We start from the raw sequence: 19,155 nt of genomic DNA, 5'->3' as shown, positions 1-19,155 counted from the left end.
AAATTCTGGAAAACTATAGGGACCAAAAACATATTTATTAATAAGAATAATTATAGAATAATTACACACGAATGAAAGACAAACAAGCACTAAGTTGTGCTGCTAATTTTTTTGAATGACAAAACCAATTCTCTTACTCTTAGGCTATGTTTGGATTGATGGTATAGAACGGAACGAAGTGGAATGAAATCAAATGGAATGGAGTGGAATGGAACGGAATGAAGCAAATAGGTCATTCCATTGTTTGAGAAGTAGAAGGAACAAAACAAGTTATAAATTTGTTTTTAATTTATTTATTTATATCCTTATTTATTTATAAAATGTTATTAGTATTTTGTAGAAAATTCAAAGAACGCAATTATTTTCAATATCACTCCTAAATATGCAAATATTTAGCATGCTAAACAAATTCTCATCGAACAATTTTAATTATTGAAAAAATAAATATTGAACAATGTCAATCTAAACTTTGTCAACAAATTCAATACCAGTTTATTTTGTGGTACAGAATAAAATAGACACAAATTCTATCAAGTACACCAGAGAGCGTGAATCTTTACTAACAAAGAACATCAGATTAAGAAACTCTAATTTTCAACCAAAATAAAATAAAATAAACATAGTAAAATAAAAACCAGCAAAAGCAAGAAATAAAAAGCACATGGTGAATTGATGACGAAGGAGGTGCAAGAGGATTGATGGTGAATATGAAACGCAGTTGGTCGGTGACGGTGAGTGAATAATGTTCTTTTGATATATTGAGGGATGAACAAACACAATAAATATTATTTTAATTACAAAAATCCATTCCTTGCATACACCCTAAATTGGGAGGAATGAAAAAATTGAAGAATTGGATGGTATGAGATGGAATGAGTTCTATTGTGTTTCATTCCATTCATCTTTTGTAGATCTAAATAATGGAAACTAATTACTTACCATTCTATTTCATTTCATTCCATCACATACCACCAATTCAAACATAATCTTAGGCCTCGTTTGGATTTTCTTATTTTTGAGTTTATGCAATTTAAATTAAGTTTTATGCTATTTTATAAGTTCACACTAGTGAAAATTGTATTTTTATAAGCTATTTTATCCTAAACTATCTTGACAAACTTATAATAATATATAAAAATTGCATAAGCTGTTTGCATAAAGTCAAAAATAAGCTAGTAGAAGATTTTATCTTCTGGTGTTAGGAATCCAAAAAATATCAAGCACAAATAATAATATAAAAAAATTATTATGAATGTTATTCAATAAATTTAAAATTCAACTTGTTTTTTTAAGACTAAAATAATATGTTTTTTTTTGTACAAAAAAATACTATGTTTTATTATTTTAAAAGGTTGAATATATAAGCAACTTAAAGTAGTACTACAGATAAACTTAAAGTACAGATAGGGGGGAATTAATCGCCTTAAGCTGTTTACGTGGAAGCACTGAATTCATTCATAATAATTTATGTGTGGCTTAAAGTTTTGTGGCTTGATTCTAAAGTTATCTATTGGCTTGGGGGCATGTCAATGTCATGTCAGTGTGTGTCCAGTTGAGCTTTGAAGATGACAGAAGTCGAATTCCGATTACAACAACAAATGGAAAGTTGATTTATTCATTCATTCTGCTATTAGTTGTAATTGTTTAGACTTTGAGATCAACGGCGTAATAACTAACAATGAGCGCATCGGCCTCAACGGTCATTTTGTACTCAAAGTATACACTTCCATCATCATACTCCTCATCTTCAGATCTTCCTTCATTTCAACGGAAGAAGAAGCATCATCGTCGCTCTGTACTACGGGCTGCTGCTCCCAATACAGACAACAAGAACGAAAATGCCCAAAACGAAGAACAATCTTCTTCTTCTTCTGTGTCTCTCAGTCTTGACGACGTGAACCCTGTGGGACTGGGTCGTAGATCGCGACAGTTATTCGATGAGGTTTGGAGAAAATTCTCTGGATTAGGTCAGATCTCTAGGACAATCCGCACCGATGATCAGGATGCCCTTCTAGTCGGTGAAAGCGGCCCTATGTGTGAGTTCGCAATCCCTGGCGCTCAGAATACTACCGTCCTCGTTGTTGGTGCCACCAGTCGCATCGGCCGCATCGTTGTTCGTAAGCTCATGCTCAGGGGTTACTCCGTCAAGGCTTTGGTACGCACTGCAGATGAAGAGGCTGTACAGCTACTTCCTAGGTCAGTTGAGATTGTGATTGGGGATGTTGGTGATCCCGCCACTGTCAAGTCTGCCGTTGAAGGCTCCAACAAAATTATATATTGTGCCACTGCCCGCTCTACTATTACCGCTGATCTCTTCAGGGTTGATCATCAAGGTGTTTATAACTTATCTAAAGCATTTCAGGTCTGTATTCCTCTATCTCTATCTATATGCAATTCAACAATCATCATCATATATTCATTACTATTAAAAATTAATGCCACTTTTCAGGATCACAATAACAAATTGGCTCAGTTGCGGGCTGGGAAAAGCAGCAAAAGTAAGCTTATGGTGGCTAAATTCAAATCTCAATCTTCTCTCAATGGATGGGAAGTTCGTCAAGGAACTTACTTCCAAGATGTAGTTACTACAAAATATGATGGAGGGATGGATGCCAAATTTGAGTTCACTGAGAATGGAGATGCTGTTTTCTCAGGTTATGTCTTCAATAGAGGTGCCTATGTAGAACTGTCAAAAAAGCTTTCTCTACCATTGGGTTCTACTCTTGACAGGTATTGTATTATATACTAGATAACAAACTAATCTAGAATACTTTTCTACATTTTGTATAGATATGAACTTCTATCATGCATTCAAGCATTGTGAATTCATCTATCATGATAGGTATGAGGGATTGGTTCTCTCTGTTGGTGGCAATGGTAGATCTTATGTATTAATTCTAGAAGCCGGTCCTTCAGGGGATCCAAGTCAGAGTAAATTGTATTTTGCAAGAATTAGTACAAAAGTGGGATTTTGTAGGGTAAGAACAATTCTCCTGTTAGTGGCACTATGGTTTAACCATTATGACTAACACACTCTTAATTTTGTTTTGTCACTACTGATGATAGATCAAGTCGTAGCTTTCATGTTACCTATTTGTATTACTATGACAGGTTAGAGTGCCATTTTCATCATTCCGCCCTGTGCAACCAGATCATCCAGTTTTAGATCCTTTTCTTGTACATACATTAACAATACGGTTTGAGCCTAGAAGACAGGTTATTTCCAATTCTTCTACTAAAATGTGGCTTCTGTTTTTGGATCTTGCACTTGTCTTGTCTCTGTCTTTGTGATATAAATATCATTTTTGTAATATCTATTCACAACAACTTGCCCTCATATCATTTACAAATATGTGGATAATGGGTTAGAGACAAAAAGACCATGAGAATGCAGAAAATCTCTACCTATCAGAAAAATTATGAGAATATACCATAGCAACATCTCACTGTGAACAAATGTCGTATGTAAACTATGATAAGAGAAGGTTATCGAGTATTCCTATCCAAATGCGACATTTTTAATGTAATTGGACTTTTCAGTTTCATTGCCCATTTTTGAACCAAATGTTTAAAACCCAAGTTATCAAAAATAGAAACAAAAATCGCACGTGAAGAATTGGCACAATTGCACAGCACAAATCAGTGTAGGAGGTGATGATTCATTTTGAGAAAATGAGAAATCAAATTTAGTCTTCACGCAGCAGTGCAATCAATTTCTTTTTGGGTAAATGGAAAACAACCAAGTAATAATTATTCAGTCTTTAGTTTTGTTATTCAATTATTCTTTTTTATAATAATTTTGTTATTCAATTAGATTCTGGTGGTTAATATGCATGTTAAATTGAGCATCAAGTTAAGTAGTTTTCAGTTTTATCTTAGTTTTTGTTGAATATTATTTAATATATTATATTAATAGGTTAAAAATATTATTTAATTATCACCGGTAAGTTGGCGGTTGAACCCCAGTTGAACATTTGAACCTTGAACCAGTACCTCCGTGATCTTAAAGGGCCTCATAGTTTACAAGTTAGAAAAGTTGTTTTAGGACATTTGAGGTCCCTGGTTCCTTGCTCCTCTGTTGACCAACAACTTCTAATTTCCCACATAATTGCCCTTCCCCCCTTTTATTTTTGCTTACAAGCATCCCTTAAAGTCCCCAGTGGACCGTTATGTCCATTATTAACAGATTAGTAGAATTGGGATTCTAATACCTTACTAACCCCATCTATTCTTCTCACCATAAACCTGCTTTACTTGGATCGTTCTAACAGCTCCTGCTTAGCAACCAACCAATAGTGAGGTTGTTAATTTTTTATCCAGTACAATTTTATGGATATCATCTCCTTTCAGGTTTAATACCTTATGATCTTCTAAATACAGGCAACAAGTTATGAAGTTCCCCAATTGCCTTGCTTTTGTTTACACTACATTTCCCCCCTCTTTGTTCTACGTAGACTTATGTTATTATTTTATTTAAAATAGTATATAGTTGCAGTGCGCTGAGTCGCTGATCCTATATTCATTCTTGTTTCAGAGGCCTACTGAAGTAAATGCCACAAAGAACCAGGATATGAGAAGCTTTCAGCTAATATTGGAATATATAAAAGCCTTGCCTGTAGGTGCTTTTATGCAGTTTTTTCTTATTCTCGCATAAACTACAACAGTGTAGATTATATGGTTTTCTAATGTTCACTGTATATATGTATAGTAAAAAAAGACTAGTTCAAGGAGGATAAAATATTTAAACTAATATTTTCTTATTAAGATAATAAGTGCAAGGATAGAACCCACTTGGGTTGGTGCATTGGTATTGGCTTGGGACCTCGGAGTGTGCTCCTCTTGAGGTCTGAGGTTCGATTCTCTTTGGCGCCAATTTGGGCGGGCTAATTTAGCTTCTTCAAAAAAAAATAAGTGCAAGGATACCAACAAGGCAACAACAGTATGCATGGGCAATAAAGAGTGTCACTTGTTTATTTTATTAAGATCATTAATTTTCTATCTTATGAAAGATTTGGTTATTCTTATAAATGTAGCTATGTCTTATGAACTACTCCCTCCGTCCCAAAATATAAGGGAAAATTGGTCAACTAAAGTTGATGTATCTAGTCCAAATTTTTAACCATATACATCAACTTTCTTTGACCAATTTTCCCTTATATTTTGGGACAGAGTAGTACAATTCTTCGTAGAAACCTTTGAAGTCCTTTAATGTTGTTATGTTACATGATGCTCTATGAAATGCACTGTTTTTCGTTTGACTATATTTCTTTGGCATACTCTATTTCTTTATCTCTATTCATTTGGGATATGAAACACTCAATTTTTCCTTCTGATAGTTTACAATTTAAAGTACTTGGGTCTGACAACCGTGTAGTTCTTTGCAATTCTAGCTAATTGCTGAAAACTTTGACAAGCTTTCATAAAAACTGGCTCTCTGAAACAATCACTTATTGACACTGTTTCATGTAGGTATATTGATATTATGGACCAAATCATGAAGAGAATTATGGTCATCATTATCATATCTAAATTATTTATTCCAAGAACACTATTATATCTCTTGTTCTGTTTGTTGTCAGTGTGAAAATACTAGTACAGTAAAACGTTCTTTCATTACTTGCTTGCCTGCTTGATTCCAGTAATGTGAAAATACAAAAGAAAATAAGACTGCTTAACTAGGCACCTGGACATCGTGTTCTTTTGTTCTGTAGTAGTGTTATCATCCTAATGTAAATTTTGCATGTGAATATGCTGCAGACTGGACAAGAAACCGATTTTGTCTTAGTTTCATGTTCTGGCCTAGGTATTGAGCCTTCCAGGCGGGAGCAAGTTCTTAAAGCCAAGAGGGTAGGTTCCTTTCTTTGTTTAATTTCTTTGACATAATTGGGAATTGATTCTTTTTTATGTCGGTTGTTTTCCTTTTTGTTGTGTTTGGTCACCTCAATACCAAATTCTCCAGGCAGGCGAAGATTCCTTGAGAAAATCTGGCCTTGGATACACAATAGTTCGTCCGGGTCCATTGCAGGTAAAGTTCCTTTTGTAGTTTGCCAGTAGAATGTACTTGAATGTGCATTAGATTGACTATTAATGGTTTTAGATTGGTAAAATTTCGATCATAGTCAATGATCTGATTTAGTTGCACCAATTAGCTCTGGATGATGTTGATTGGATTTACCTTTATTATTTCATTTAGGTTTTAAATATTATTTTTTTTGGGGTCAAGTAGCCTAGTGGCTAGAAGTTGTGAATGCAAATAGATGGTGAAGCTGGAAAGTTGAATTGTATTTCTCTATATTTAGAAAGTATTTTTTTTGTACAGAATTGATACACTTTTATATTGTCTATTGAATCTATTCTAATTATGGAATTACAATAGAATGAAATCAGAAAATAACAACTGCACACAATAAACTCTTAATTTTCTGTAATTATGGTGCAGTTACAAAAGAACAAATAATTCTCTTAATTAATTACGCCAACACTCTCCATCGAGTTGGTGAAAGGATATCTACCATTAACAGCTTGCAAGTAAGATCTTGAAAGTGTTATGTAGAAAGTCCCTTGGTCAAAACATTTACCAATTGAAACACACAAGGATGTGAGTTGTTGGTATACCACCTCCATATAATCTTTCTTTGATGATGTGGTGGTCAATTTTTATGCCAAATACCCAATTCTAAGTAGTATCAGAGCCGTGGTTCGGCTTGGTGGGGGAGCGGGAGTGGATCCTGGTATTGGATCAACTATAGGATGTTGGAACTCACACTTGGGGGGAGAATGTTGGGTTTCAAGTGTGAGTGGTTAAGTCCCACATCGACTATGTATGGGAAAAGTGTTGGATTTATAAGAGAAGTGACCCTTTAACCTAATGCCTTAAGGTTTTGGGTGGAGATTTGGTGTCTCCCTCTCTTGTGGTCCTGGAGCATTGGCCCTTTGTTTCTCCCGAGCTCCCCCGGACTCCCCAACAAGTATTGTCATGTCATGTTGATGATTTCTGTGCAATGCTAAAAGCAGAATTTTTATCACAAATTAGTCTCACAGGTTCTTCCTTTTTTATTATGTGGTAATCATAATGTCTCACATACCCCGTGAGCCATGCTCAAAACTCAGAAGTCTGGCTCTACACTTTTTTTTTTTGAAAACTTGGTATCCGGCCTTAGGACCGACTAATCCAAGGGAACCAATCCCACCGCCCACTTGCGGGGGCCCCATTTAAAGCCAGAGTTTTTTTTGCTCTGTATGGACTTAGCCCACCGAAATTGGCACCAGTGGGAATCGAACCCGAGACCTTGTGAGGAGCATACTCTAAGGGCCCAAGCCAACACCACTCGACCAACCCCAAGTGGGTTGTCTGGCTCTACACTTGATCTTGAAACTAAACTTTATTTCTTACTTCTCCATGTTACCAAATTTCCTCCCAAAAACAAACAGTATCTTGAGGTAGACCTCTTATCACAGGTAAGTTTTCCTTCTTCCTTGAGTAGTAGTCCTCTTATGGATTGCCTTCAAATACTGAAGAATATCGTTCCCTGCCAGTAAGTGCCTCTCTTTACAAAAACAGCCCAGCTCAGTGCATTTTTGGTTGCCACTCCCTAATACTCGAATCATTAATTTTAAGAACAAAGAAAAGCCAAAACATCCAGTAATATATGAGGTAGAGGGAAGGGAAAAGGTCTAGAGAAAAAACATATAAGGGTACCTGGAAGTCCCACAAATTGAAAAATCTAAGGGGTGATGAAGAGACTGATTTGGACAATTTTGAATTTCTAATATATGTAAAGATAATTTTGTGAATCTATCTAAAATTTATGAAACCCATCTTCTGCCCCTCTAAATCCACCCAATATTAGAGAGGAGCACAGAGTGAGAAGAGATTTTTTTTGCCGTCCCTTCTGTATACTCCATAACCAAACACTACGTTAGTGTGAAAATGTAATATAGCGTTTTTATCTTATTAACCAACTCGCATGTTTTGCTTGCTGACAGGAAGAACCTGGTGGGCAGCGTGCTCTAATATTTGATCAAGGAAACAGAATATCTCGGGTTAGTGTTTTCTATTCTTTACTATCATTGTGGAAAGCCTATTTCCCCCAACATTTGCTATCAGACACGTTTCTTGTTTTTAGGTTTCTTCAGATCTTTACTTATTTTTAATAATAACATATTTCAAATACCTGTAAGCAATTATTCATATCGGAATAACTGATCTGACTAGTGACTACAATGCCAAATGTCATAATTTGTAGGGAATCAGCTGTGCTGATGTGGCTGATATATGTGTGAAAGCACTCCATGATACAACAGCCAGAAACAAAAGCTTTGATGTAAGTAAATTGCTTGATTATGAAAAATAAAAGAGAAATTGAAACCAAAAATCAACTAAACCTTTTCAACTTTGTCTAGGTATGTTACGAGTATGTTGCTGAGGATGGAATGGAGCTTTATGAGCTGGTATGTGAAAAACAATAAAATGAAAAAACATTTCCTTTTGATCTAATCTGCATTCATGGAAACTGGTTATTTTTGTCTCTGATTAGGTTGCCCACTTGCCTGACAAAGCAAATAACTACCTGACACCAGCTCTCTCTGTCTTAGAGAAGAATACCTGACCACCCCTGGTTGAGACAACATACCTTCTAAAAGTAAGGTTCCATAAAATTGCTTCTTCTACTTCTATATAAATTAAATAAGTTTACACATACTTCCTTGGATTTTGGAACATTAAAATAATACAAAATATTGATTTAGATACGTAAATTGCATTAAGCAATCAATTGTACATGTGTAATAAAACAATGTGAGCATCAAATAGACAAATACCAAATTTTGGTTTGTTCCTCTAAAAATATCTTTGGAGTTGCATGCTGAAGTGAAATCACTCTTAGTGAATGCTTCTTGTGCGGAAAGGATAAAGGGGATGGTAAAGAATCTGTTTTGGCTCAGTATAATCTCATTTCTTCTAGTTGTTTCAGCTCTCCTTGGTGTATATATAGTGCTTTCTCTGCAATACAGTCGTTTGAAATGTTTTCTTAGTTATCCAAATCTCATTTTTTCAAGATGTAGATCCATTGTTGGTGGTGGTGCGATGAGTGGCATTTGGCCCTCCGCACCATCCTACTTCCAGTTCTCCGGCGGCACAGCGTCTTCAGTTCATGGTTAGGATTTGGTTGTGGAACCCCCTTGGGGCGTGATTCGTGATGGCTCACCGCCACCCACTTCCGTTTTCACCTGGGAAATCTATCAACTCTTGTTCTCCGGCGGGTTGAAGGATCTTCACCGAGTTTCCAGCAGCGGTTGCTTGCCGCGCGGCCGGTTCTTTTGAACCTGTTTAGTCCAGGTTTGGTTCTCCTTCTCTTCCCTGTTTGTGGTAGTGTCGGAGGTCGTTTTCATCCTCGCTGGCATGGTTCAGTGGTGGGTTCTGTTTCTGGGTTTTCGGATCTATAGCGGTGGTTGTGTTTGTTCCCTGTCGTCATCATTTACTCTTCTCTGTTTACCGTCGCAGATTAGGCTAGAAATTTAATCATTCTCTACAAATCATAAACCAGGAGTATATTTTTAGGAAAATTATTCCCGACAGTTATTTTTTATCGGTTGAAACAAACGTCCTTTAGAATTTGTTGTCATTAAAACCATATATCAAAAAAGATTTGAAGTCAGCAATGTTAACTATGCCAATCTCTTGTTTTAAAAAAAGAAGAAGCTATATCTTTAGGACTGATCGGTGAGAGTGAGTGCACTCAAGAATATTCTATGGGTACCCAACCAAGGGATGATATCTATAACTAGCGAACTGACTTCCCTATTTAATTAGCGACAATTTTGTATTTTTAAGTTATTTACGCTTTTTGTTCCTCAAGATTCTTGAACCGATGTGAAGACAAACTTTGCAACAATATTTGAAGTTGCAACAATATCTGAAGGAACATTAATATCATACGTATAAAATCCTAAAAACTTCACATATATTGGGTGTTAGCTAATTAAATAGCTAACATGGTTCTCTACTTAAGTAAGTGGAAAACAGTGTAAAATCTTAAAAAATTTATGTATATGGGGTGTCAACTAGTTAAGTAGCGAACTTAGTTCGCAAGTTAAGTAGCGGAAGTATTTTTCTCAAATTTTATCATTTTTATAACGTCTACCGCTTAAATAGTGAAAGGATAAAAATAAAAACGAGTAGGGCGCACGGGTTTTATAGCAATCGTAATCAATCGTTGTTGTTTTAAGGTCAATTTATTCACGCGTCTGGATAATATTTTTCCTTGTTGACTAATAAATCGATAAAGTAAACTCATGTTTTTATAATCAATTCGATCCCCGGTTGATCGAGTTTACCTCTTAGAAATTTTCCACTTTATTTAAGAGAGTGATTTTATAGAAATACTAATAATTAATATGTTTTTCATTTTTAAAGCATTATAACATCATGAAGCCATGAAATGATATAATTTATATAAGCCTTCCAAAATTCGGATTCGGATTCTCTACATTTAAAAATCATATATTTATCTACATTCACTTAAATTTAGTGTAAAAATGCTAGGAGAAAGAATGGAGAGAGATGGTATGGTAGATGATAATGACAAATTTGACCATAAAAATAAACTAAATATAGGTGAATGTAGAATTTTTGAACATAGAGAATCCAAATTCCCGAAGTTCTTCTCTAGTGACCTCCATTCTTTCGACTTCCTTTGTTTTTGGTGGGCTCTCTCTTCCCCTCCTAAACTCCAGTGGTCCGCCAACATCTTAACCTCATAATCGTATTATTTACATTAAATTTGTGCATAATTGTCACTTAAGTTATAGTAAAATAGCGGATAACTTATAACAATTATAAACTAATTTATAGCGGATGAAGTAAATAATTTATAAGCTAGTTTATATCTTATAGTAGATAAGTTAGATGAATGAATTCCTAATGTTCAGTAAAACTAGTAGTTGAACTAGTTTATAAATATAAAATAATATAAATTTTTTAATTAAGATGATAGAGATAAAGTTGAGAGGAAAAAAAAATTTCTCCATCCTAAAATATAAGCAAAAATGAATAAAAAAAACTTGATGTATTTGGTTAAAAATTTGGGTCAAATACATCTATTTTGTTAACCAATTTTTACTTATATTTTGGGACGGAGAGTTATAAGCTAATTGAATTAGCTTATCGAAATAAATTATAAGATAGTAAAAATAAGCTATAAAAAAATATTACTAAACAATTTTTTTATCATACGAGTTTATAAAATATAAGTTTAAAATTTGGCATTGTAAAAAATAAAAATAGAGTGTGCATGTATAATATGTGAAAAATATTTAAATATTTTGTAATTGTGGTGGTTGACTGACTTACTCATTTGCATGTCTTTTCAAGGATGATGTCAAGTGCCTCTTACCACCTTGCATATTGGCACATATATTTGTCATGGTGATGCGCAACAATTGGAAAATTTATGTTAATTTTATTGACTGTTTTAGTTAATCATTTGTACAAAACAAAAAAAACAAAAAACAAAAATTGTAGATATTATAGTGGACTGAGCGCCTATTTGAATTGACTTATTTTTAAGTTTATGCAAAATAGTTTATGCAAATAAATAGGTTTTTATGTATTATTATAATTTTTTACTATAGTTTATGATAAAACAGTTTATAAAGATACAATTTTTGTTAGTGAAAATTTATGAATTAACATAAAAGATTATTTATTTGCATAAGCTATTTTCATAAGCTAAAAAATAAGTCATATCTCCAAATGGGCCCTAATTGGACTTGTTATAGTGTTTGTTATTATGATAATTTTTAAGTTTTCAACAAATAATTTTTTTTTAGTATATATAAATATTTTAAATTTATTTTTTAGTATATATAAAAGTTTTCAACAAATTTTGGTCCCCAAATATTTTCTGTTATGATTTTTTATCTCTATTTTTAAGTTAACTCATGGTACTCTTTGCATTTTTAAACGAGTTTTTGTATTTATATTTATAAATATTATAAGAAACACTTCCACATAAATTTTGAATTTTTTAACAAAAGCTGAAATAAATATGAAGGTTTTAAGCGCAAAAAACTTAAAAATTCATATTTTATTTATCCTTCTTAAAGAAATTAATTTTTTACAAGAGAAATTTTTATAATGTACTATTCTCTCTGTTCCAAAATATAAGTAAATATGAGTCAAAGAAACTTGATATATTTGGTTAAAGATTTGGACTAAATACATTTACTTTTGTTGATCAACTTTTACTTATATTTTGGGACGGAGGGAGTAATTAAGACCATGAAAATAATTTAAAATTTTAAACGATACATATAAGTTGACTTAAAAGTATTGACTAAAAGGTGTGACAAAAAATATTTAGAAGATCAAAATTTGTTAAAAAGAATTATATGATAACAAACAAATTAAAATATTTATAAAAACAAAAAAATTATTTAACCTTATAATTATTATGTTCACGTGATATTTACTAGTTTTTACTATAATATTTAGTCTTTCTTCTATTATAAACAATATCATCATATAACAATTTCCATGTAGTTTTTTAAAATCGGCCAATTCCTCCTCCTCTAACTCTAGTCGTCACCACTTTTTCTCTTCTTGATCTACTAGAGAGGGGTGATTTAGGGTCAATTTAGGCCTAAAATCGCCCCTCCAAATTGTTTTTCTTTCTATTTTAATTAAATAAATGTTATTTTCACGTATATTTAGTATTTCTTTAGTTTGTTTTTGTGATTTCATCATCCTTTGTTTTGACTTTTCCGTCTTAGTGCAGAATATCCCGTCTTAGTGCGGAGTATTGTCATCTCGTCTTTGTACGGTGTTCATTTGTTTCGGGTTGAAGGATTAAGGTTGATTTAGTGCAGATACAAACCCGGAGACATGAATATTTCGGAAACTTCAATATAGTCAAATATGTAGGCTTATGCAATATGTCATTTTATACTATTACCACGGATGCTGTGAGTTTGTTCGCAGATTCATCCTTGTTGTTTTTAGCAATTTTAAATTTGTATTGCATTGATACCTTTTATTTAGTCAAAATAAAAAAAATTCATGTAGATATCCACACCGGCCTCATGTGGCTTGTTCATTGTGTTCATATCCAAGGACGACGATTCTGGAGGTTATAAAACTGGAATGTAAGTTTGCTTAATTTATTTTTATCGTTTTCAACCTCACGGACACGAACATGATGAATTCAGGATTCAATCAGAGTCGTCGATTACAAACGCGTACAAGAACAGAGTAACAAGAAATCACAAACTCAAGAAGGAATGATCTTATGACCTAGAAATTGCGCATTGTTCTCTCTCTGAATTGCAGCATATATTCAATTTTTTTTTTTTGAGAAGCAAAAAATAATATATTAAAAAGTGAAACATCAAATAGAGCTACAGACCTCCTTCTCACCAAAAAATTAATTCAATACTAAATGCAATACTAACAATGAGCCTAAACAATACTACCAAGAGGCAAGCTATTCTAGGAAGCATTAGGGTTGGTAATATGTCAGATCGGGGGACTAGGACCTAGGCTACATAGGCTCAAGCTAGCCTGTTTCTTTAAATAGAACAGGCTAAGACTTTTTTTATAAGCCTATTTAGCTAAAAATGTCAGGCTCCAGGCAATTTTAAAAGCATTTTAGGTTTACAACTATTATTATTATATATTTTAAAATTTGTACTTTGATTAAATTATAAATCTATTAAAAAATTTCAGTAGTTTAAGTTCAGTAATCTATATTAATTTTTCACATGTATAAATTTATTATTATAAACTAAAATTAAAATATGATGTCATATATATAGTTAAATTCTCTAAAATATCATGTTAAATAGCAAAAAGAAGTTTAATCTCATTAATTTATTAGTTCATTAGTATATTTAAAAATAAATATAATTATTTATTTAAATATGTTCACGTGAAATAGAATTTTAAGCAGACTAATAGGCCATGTCAGACTTTCAAAAGGTCAGACTCAAGCCTTCAATTTTTTGATAGGTCAGACTCAGACTTGTCAAAGCCTAGCTTATTCCCAACCCTAGACATCATATATTCAAGTAACAATGGAACCCTATAAATCACGATCAATTTCCCCCTTTCTATTTTAGAGAATGTTTCATATTTCCAGTTTCAAATTTTTTATTTTATTTTTTTACTAATTATTTTATTTTGTTATTATTAAAAAAATGGTAATTTGTATTAAAGTTTAAATGAAAATGAGAAATAATAATCCACATGATCTAAACCAGACATGTCAACAAAAAGAATCAATTCATTGACTCTTTTAAAAGTTTTAAAATTTTGCAGAGATATAAATCAATTTTTTTACAAGGACCAAAATCAAAACTGACTATATTTGTAGGAGTCAAATACGAATTTCAACTACTATATGAGAAATAATTTACGACGAAATAATCGAGTTTAAAGTAGTGTTTTCTATTCTTTACTATCATTGTGGAAAGCCTATTTCCCCCAACATTTGCTATCAGACACGTTTCTTGTTTTTAGGTTTCTTCAGATCTTTACTTATTTTTAATAATAACATATTTCAAATACCTGTAAGCAATTATTCATATCGGAATAACTGATCTGACTAGTGACTACAATGCCAAATGTCATAATTTGTAGGGAATCAGCTGTGCTGATGTGGCTGATATATGTGTGAAAGCACTCCATGATACAACAGCCAGAAACAAAAGCTTTGATGTAAGTAAATTGCTTGATTATGAAAAATAAAAGAGAAATTGAAACCAAAAATCAACTAAACCTTTTCAACTTTGTCTAGGTATGTTACGAGTATGTTGCTGAGGATGGAATGGAGCTTTATGAGCTGGTATGTGAAAAACAATAAAATGAAAAAACATTTCCTTTTGATCTAATCTGCATTCATGGAAACTGGTTATTTTTGTCTCTGATTAGGTTGCCCACTTGCCTGACAAAGCAAATAACTACCTGACACCAGCTCTCTCTGTCTTAGAGAAGAATACCTGACCACCCCTGGTTGAGACAACATACCTTCTAAAAGTAAGGTTCCATAAAATTGCTTCTTCTACTTCTATATAAATTAAATAAGTTTACACATACTTCCTTGGATTTTGGAACATTAAAATAATACAAAATATTGATTTAGATACGTAAATTGCATTAAGCAATCAATTGTACATGTGTAATAAAACAATGTGAGCATCAAATAGACAAATACCAAATTTTGGTTTGTTCCTCTAAAAATATCTTTGGAGTTGCATGCTGAAGTGAAATCACTCTTAGTGAATGCTTCTTGTGCGGAAAGGATAAAGGGGATGGTAAAGAATCTGTTTTGGCTCAGTATAATCTCATTTCTTCTAGTTGTTTCAGCTCTCCTTGGTGTATATATAGTGCTTTCTCTGCAATACAGTCGTTTGAAATGTTTTCTTAGTTATCCAAATCTCATTTTTTCAAGATGTAGATCCATTGTTGGTGGTGGTGCGATGAGTGGCATTTGGCCCTCCGCACCATCCTACTTCCAGTTCTCCGGCGGCACAGCGTCTTCAGTTCATGGTTAGGATTTGGTTGTGGAACCCCCTTGGGGCGTGATTCGTGATGGCTCACCGCCACCCACTTCCGTTTTCACCTGGGAAATCTATCAACTCTTGTTCTCCGGCGGGTTGAAGGATCTTCACCGAGTTTCCAGCAGCGGTTGCTTGCCGCGCGGCCGGTTCTTTTGAACCTGTTTAGTCCAGGTTTGGTTCTCCTTCTCTTCCCTGTTTGTGGTAGTGTCGGAGGTCGTTTTCATCCTCGCTGGCATGGTTCAGTGGTGGGTTCTGTTTCTGGGTTTTCGGATCTATAGCGGTGGTTGTGTTTGTTCCCTGTCGTCATCATTTACTCTTCTCTGTTTACCGTCGCAGATTAGGCTAGAAATTTAATCATTCTCTACAAATCATAAACCAGGAGTATATTTTTAGGAAAATTATTCCCGACAGTTATTTTTTATCGGTTGAAACAAACGTCCTTTAGAATTTGTTGTCATTAAAACCATATATCAAAAAAGATTTGAAGTCAGCAATGTTAACTATGCCAATCTCTTGTTTTAAAAAAAGAAGAAGCTATATCTTTAGGACTGATCGGTGAGAGTGAGTGCACTCAAGAATATTCTATGGGTACCCAACCAAGGGATGATATCTATAACTAGCGAACTGACTTCCCTATTTAATTAGCGACAATTTTGTATTTTTAAGTTATTTACGCTTTTTGTTCCTCAAGATTCTTGAACCGATGTGAAGACAAACTTTGCAACAATATTTGAAGTTGCAACAATATCTGAAGGAACATTAATATCATACGTATAAAATCCTAAAAACTTCACATATATTGGGTGTTAGCTAATTAAATAGCTAACATGGTTCTCTACTTAAGTAAGTGGAAAACAGTGTAAAATCTTAAAAAATTTATGTATATGGGGTGTCAACTAGTTAAGTAGCGAACTTAGTTCGCAAGTTAAGTAGCGGAAGTATTTTTCTCAAATTTTATCATTTTTATAACGTCTACCGCTTAAATAGTGAAAGGATAAAAATAAAAACGAGTAGGGCGCACGGGTTTTATAGCAATCGTAATCAATCGTTGTTGTTTTAAGGTCAATTTATTCACGCGTCTGGATAATATTTTTCCTTGTTGACTAATAAATCGATAAAGTAAACTCATGTTTTTATAATCAATTCGATCCCCGGTTGATCGAGTTTACCTCTTAGAAATTTTCCACTTTATTTAAGAGAGTGATTTTATAGAAATACTAATAATTAATATGTTTTTCATTTTTAAAGCATTATAACATCATGAAGCCATGAAATGATATAATTTATATAAGCCTTCCAAAATTCGGATTCGGATTCTCTACATTTAAAAATCATATATTTATCTACATTCACTTAAATTTAGTGTAAAAATGCTAGGAGAAAGAATGGAGAGAGATGGTATGGTAGATGATAATGACAAATTTGACCATAAAAATAAACTAAATATAGGTGAATGTAGAATTTTTGAACATAGAGAATCCAAATTCCCGAAGTTCTTCTCTAGTGACCTCCATTCTTTCGACTTCCTTTGTTTTTGGTGGGCTCTCTCTTCCCCTCCTAAACTCCAGTGGTCCGCCAACATCTTAACCTCATAATCGTATTATTTACATTAAATTTGTGCATAATTGTCACTTAAGTTATAGTAAAATAGCGGATAACTTATAACAATTATAAACTAATTTATAGCGGATGAAGTAAATAATTTATAAGCTAGTTTATATCTTATAGTAGATAAGTTAGATGAATGAATTCCTAATGTTCAGTAAAACTAGTAGTTGAACTAGTTTATAAATATAAAATAATATAAATTTTTTAATTAAGATGATAGAGATAAAGTTGAGAGGAAAAAAAAATTTCTCCATCCTAAAATATAAGCAAAAATGAATAAAAAAAACTTGATGTATTTGGTTAAAAATTTGGGTCAAATACATCTATTTTGTTAACCAATTTTTACTTATATTTTGGGACGGAGAGTTATAAGCTAATTGAATTAGCTTATCGAAATAAATTATAAGATAGTAAAAATAAGCTATAAAAAAATATTACTAAACAATTTTTTTATCATACGAGTTTATAAAATATAAGTTTAAAATTTGGCATTGTAAAAAATAAAAATAGAGTGTGCATGTATAATATGTGAAAAATATTTAAATATTTTGTAATTGTGGTGGTTGACTGACTTACTCATTTGCATGTCTTTTCAAGGATGATGTCAAGTGCCTCTTACCACCTTGCATATTGGCACATATATTTGTCATGGTGATGCGCAACAATTGGAAAATTTATGTTAATTTTATTGACTGTTTTAGTTAATCATTTGTACAAAACAAAAAAAACAAAAAACAAAAATTGTAGATATTATAGTGGACTGAGCGCCTATTTGAATTGACTTATTTTTAAGTTTATGCAAAATAGTTTATGCAAATAAATAGGTTTTTATGTATTATTATAATTTTTTACTATAGTTTATGATAAAACAGTTTATAAAGATACAATTTTTGTTAGTGAAAATTTATGAATTAACATAAAAGATTATTTATTTGCATAAGCTATTTTCATAAGCTAAAAAATAAGTCATATCTCCAAATGGGCCCTAATTGGACTTGTTATAGTGTTTGTTATTATGATAATTTTTAAGTTTTCAACAAATAATTTTTTTTTAGTATATATAAATATTTTAAATTTATTTTTTAGTATATATAAAAGTTTTCAACAAATTTTGGTCCCCAAATATTTTCTGTTATGATTTTTTATCTCTATTTTTAAGTTAACTCATGGTACTCTTTGCATTTTTAAACGAGTTTTTGTATTTATATTTATAAATATTATAAGAAACACTTCCACATAAATTTTGAATTTTTTAACAAAAGCTGAAATAAATATGAAGGTTTTAAGCGCAAAAAACTTAAAAATTCATATTTTATTTATCCTTCTTAAAGAAATTAATTTTTTACAAGAGAAATTTTTATAATGTACTATTCTCTCTGTTCCAAAATATAAGTAAATATGAGTCAAAGAAACTTGATATATTTGGTTAAAGATTTGGACTAAATACATTTACTTTTGTTGATCAACTTTTACTTATATTTTGGGACGGAGGGAGTAATTAAGACCATGAAAATAATTTAAAATTTTAAACGATACATATAAGTTGACTTAAAAGTATTGACTAAAAGGTGTGACAAAAAATATTTAGAAGATCAAAATTTGTTAAAAAGAATTATATGATAACAAACAAATTAAAATATTTATAAAAACAAAAAAATTATTTAACCTTATAATTATTATGTTCACGTGATATTTACTAGTTTTTACTATAATATTTAGTCTTTCTTCTATTATAAACAATATCATCATATAACAATTTCCATGTAGTTTTTTAAAATCGGCCAATTCCTCCTCCTCTAACTCTAGTCGTCACCACTTTTTCTCTTCTTGATCTACTAGAGAGGGGTGATTTAGGGTCAATTTAGGCCTAAAATCGCCCCTCCAAATTGTTTTTCTTTCTATTTTAATTAAATAAATGTTATTTTCACGTATATTTAGTATTTCTTTAGTTTGTTTTTGTGATTTCATCATCCTTTGTTTTGACTTTTCCGT

At 32.2% G+C, this 19,155-nt stretch overlaps 1 protein-coding gene across 1 annotated transcript; it reads left to right on the top strand.

Annotated features, from left to right (window-relative positions):
* Positions 1-1,388: 1,388 nt before the first annotated feature.
* On the top strand, positions 1,389-18,001 carry LOC123923048 (protein HIGH CHLOROPHYLL FLUORESCENCE PHENOTYPE 173, chloroplastic). Its single transcript, XM_045975696.1, has 15 exons — positions 1,389-2,362; positions 2,450-2,730; positions 2,843-2,978; positions 3,112-3,216; positions 4,535-4,615; positions 5,758-5,847; positions 5,960-6,025; positions 7,987-8,043; positions 8,247-8,324; positions 8,404-8,451; positions 8,538-8,588; positions 14,636-14,713; positions 14,793-14,840; positions 14,927-15,031; positions 17,761-18,001. Exons 1-14 carry the CDS (start codon positions 1,679-1,681, stop codon positions 14,996-14,998), a joined length of 1,875 nt encoding a protein of 624 aa, XP_045831652.1. The 5' UTR covers positions 1,389-1,678; the 3' UTR covers positions 14,999-15,031; positions 17,761-18,001.
* Positions 18,002-19,155: the final 1,154 nt, after the last annotated feature.

The sequence above is a fragment of the Trifolium pratense genome, linkage group LG4, assembly GCF_020283565.1.
Source record: "Trifolium pratense cultivar HEN17-A07 linkage group LG4, ARS_RC_1.1, whole genome shotgun sequence".
NCBI lineage: Eukaryota > Viridiplantae > Streptophyta > Magnoliopsida > Fabales > Fabaceae > Trifolium > Trifolium pratense.
The sequence above is the reverse complement of the archived record's forward strand: the minus strand, read 5'-3'. Positions and strand labels throughout refer to the sequence as shown.

Bases quoted from the DNA above. Each gene is read 5' to 3' on its own strand.
- LOC123923048 (XM_045975696.1), top strand. From the start codon at position 1,679: ATGAGCGCATCGGCCTCAACGGTCATTTTGTACTCAAAGTATACACTT. The intron at 8,452-8,537 runs GTATGTGAAAAA...GTCTCTGATTAG, and splicing joins GAATGGAGCTTTATGAGCTG to GTTGCCCACTTGCCTGACAA. The intron at 14,714-14,792 runs GTAAGTAAATTG...AACTTTGTCTAG, and splicing joins CCAGAAACAAAAGCTTTGAT to GTATGTTACGAGTATGTTGC.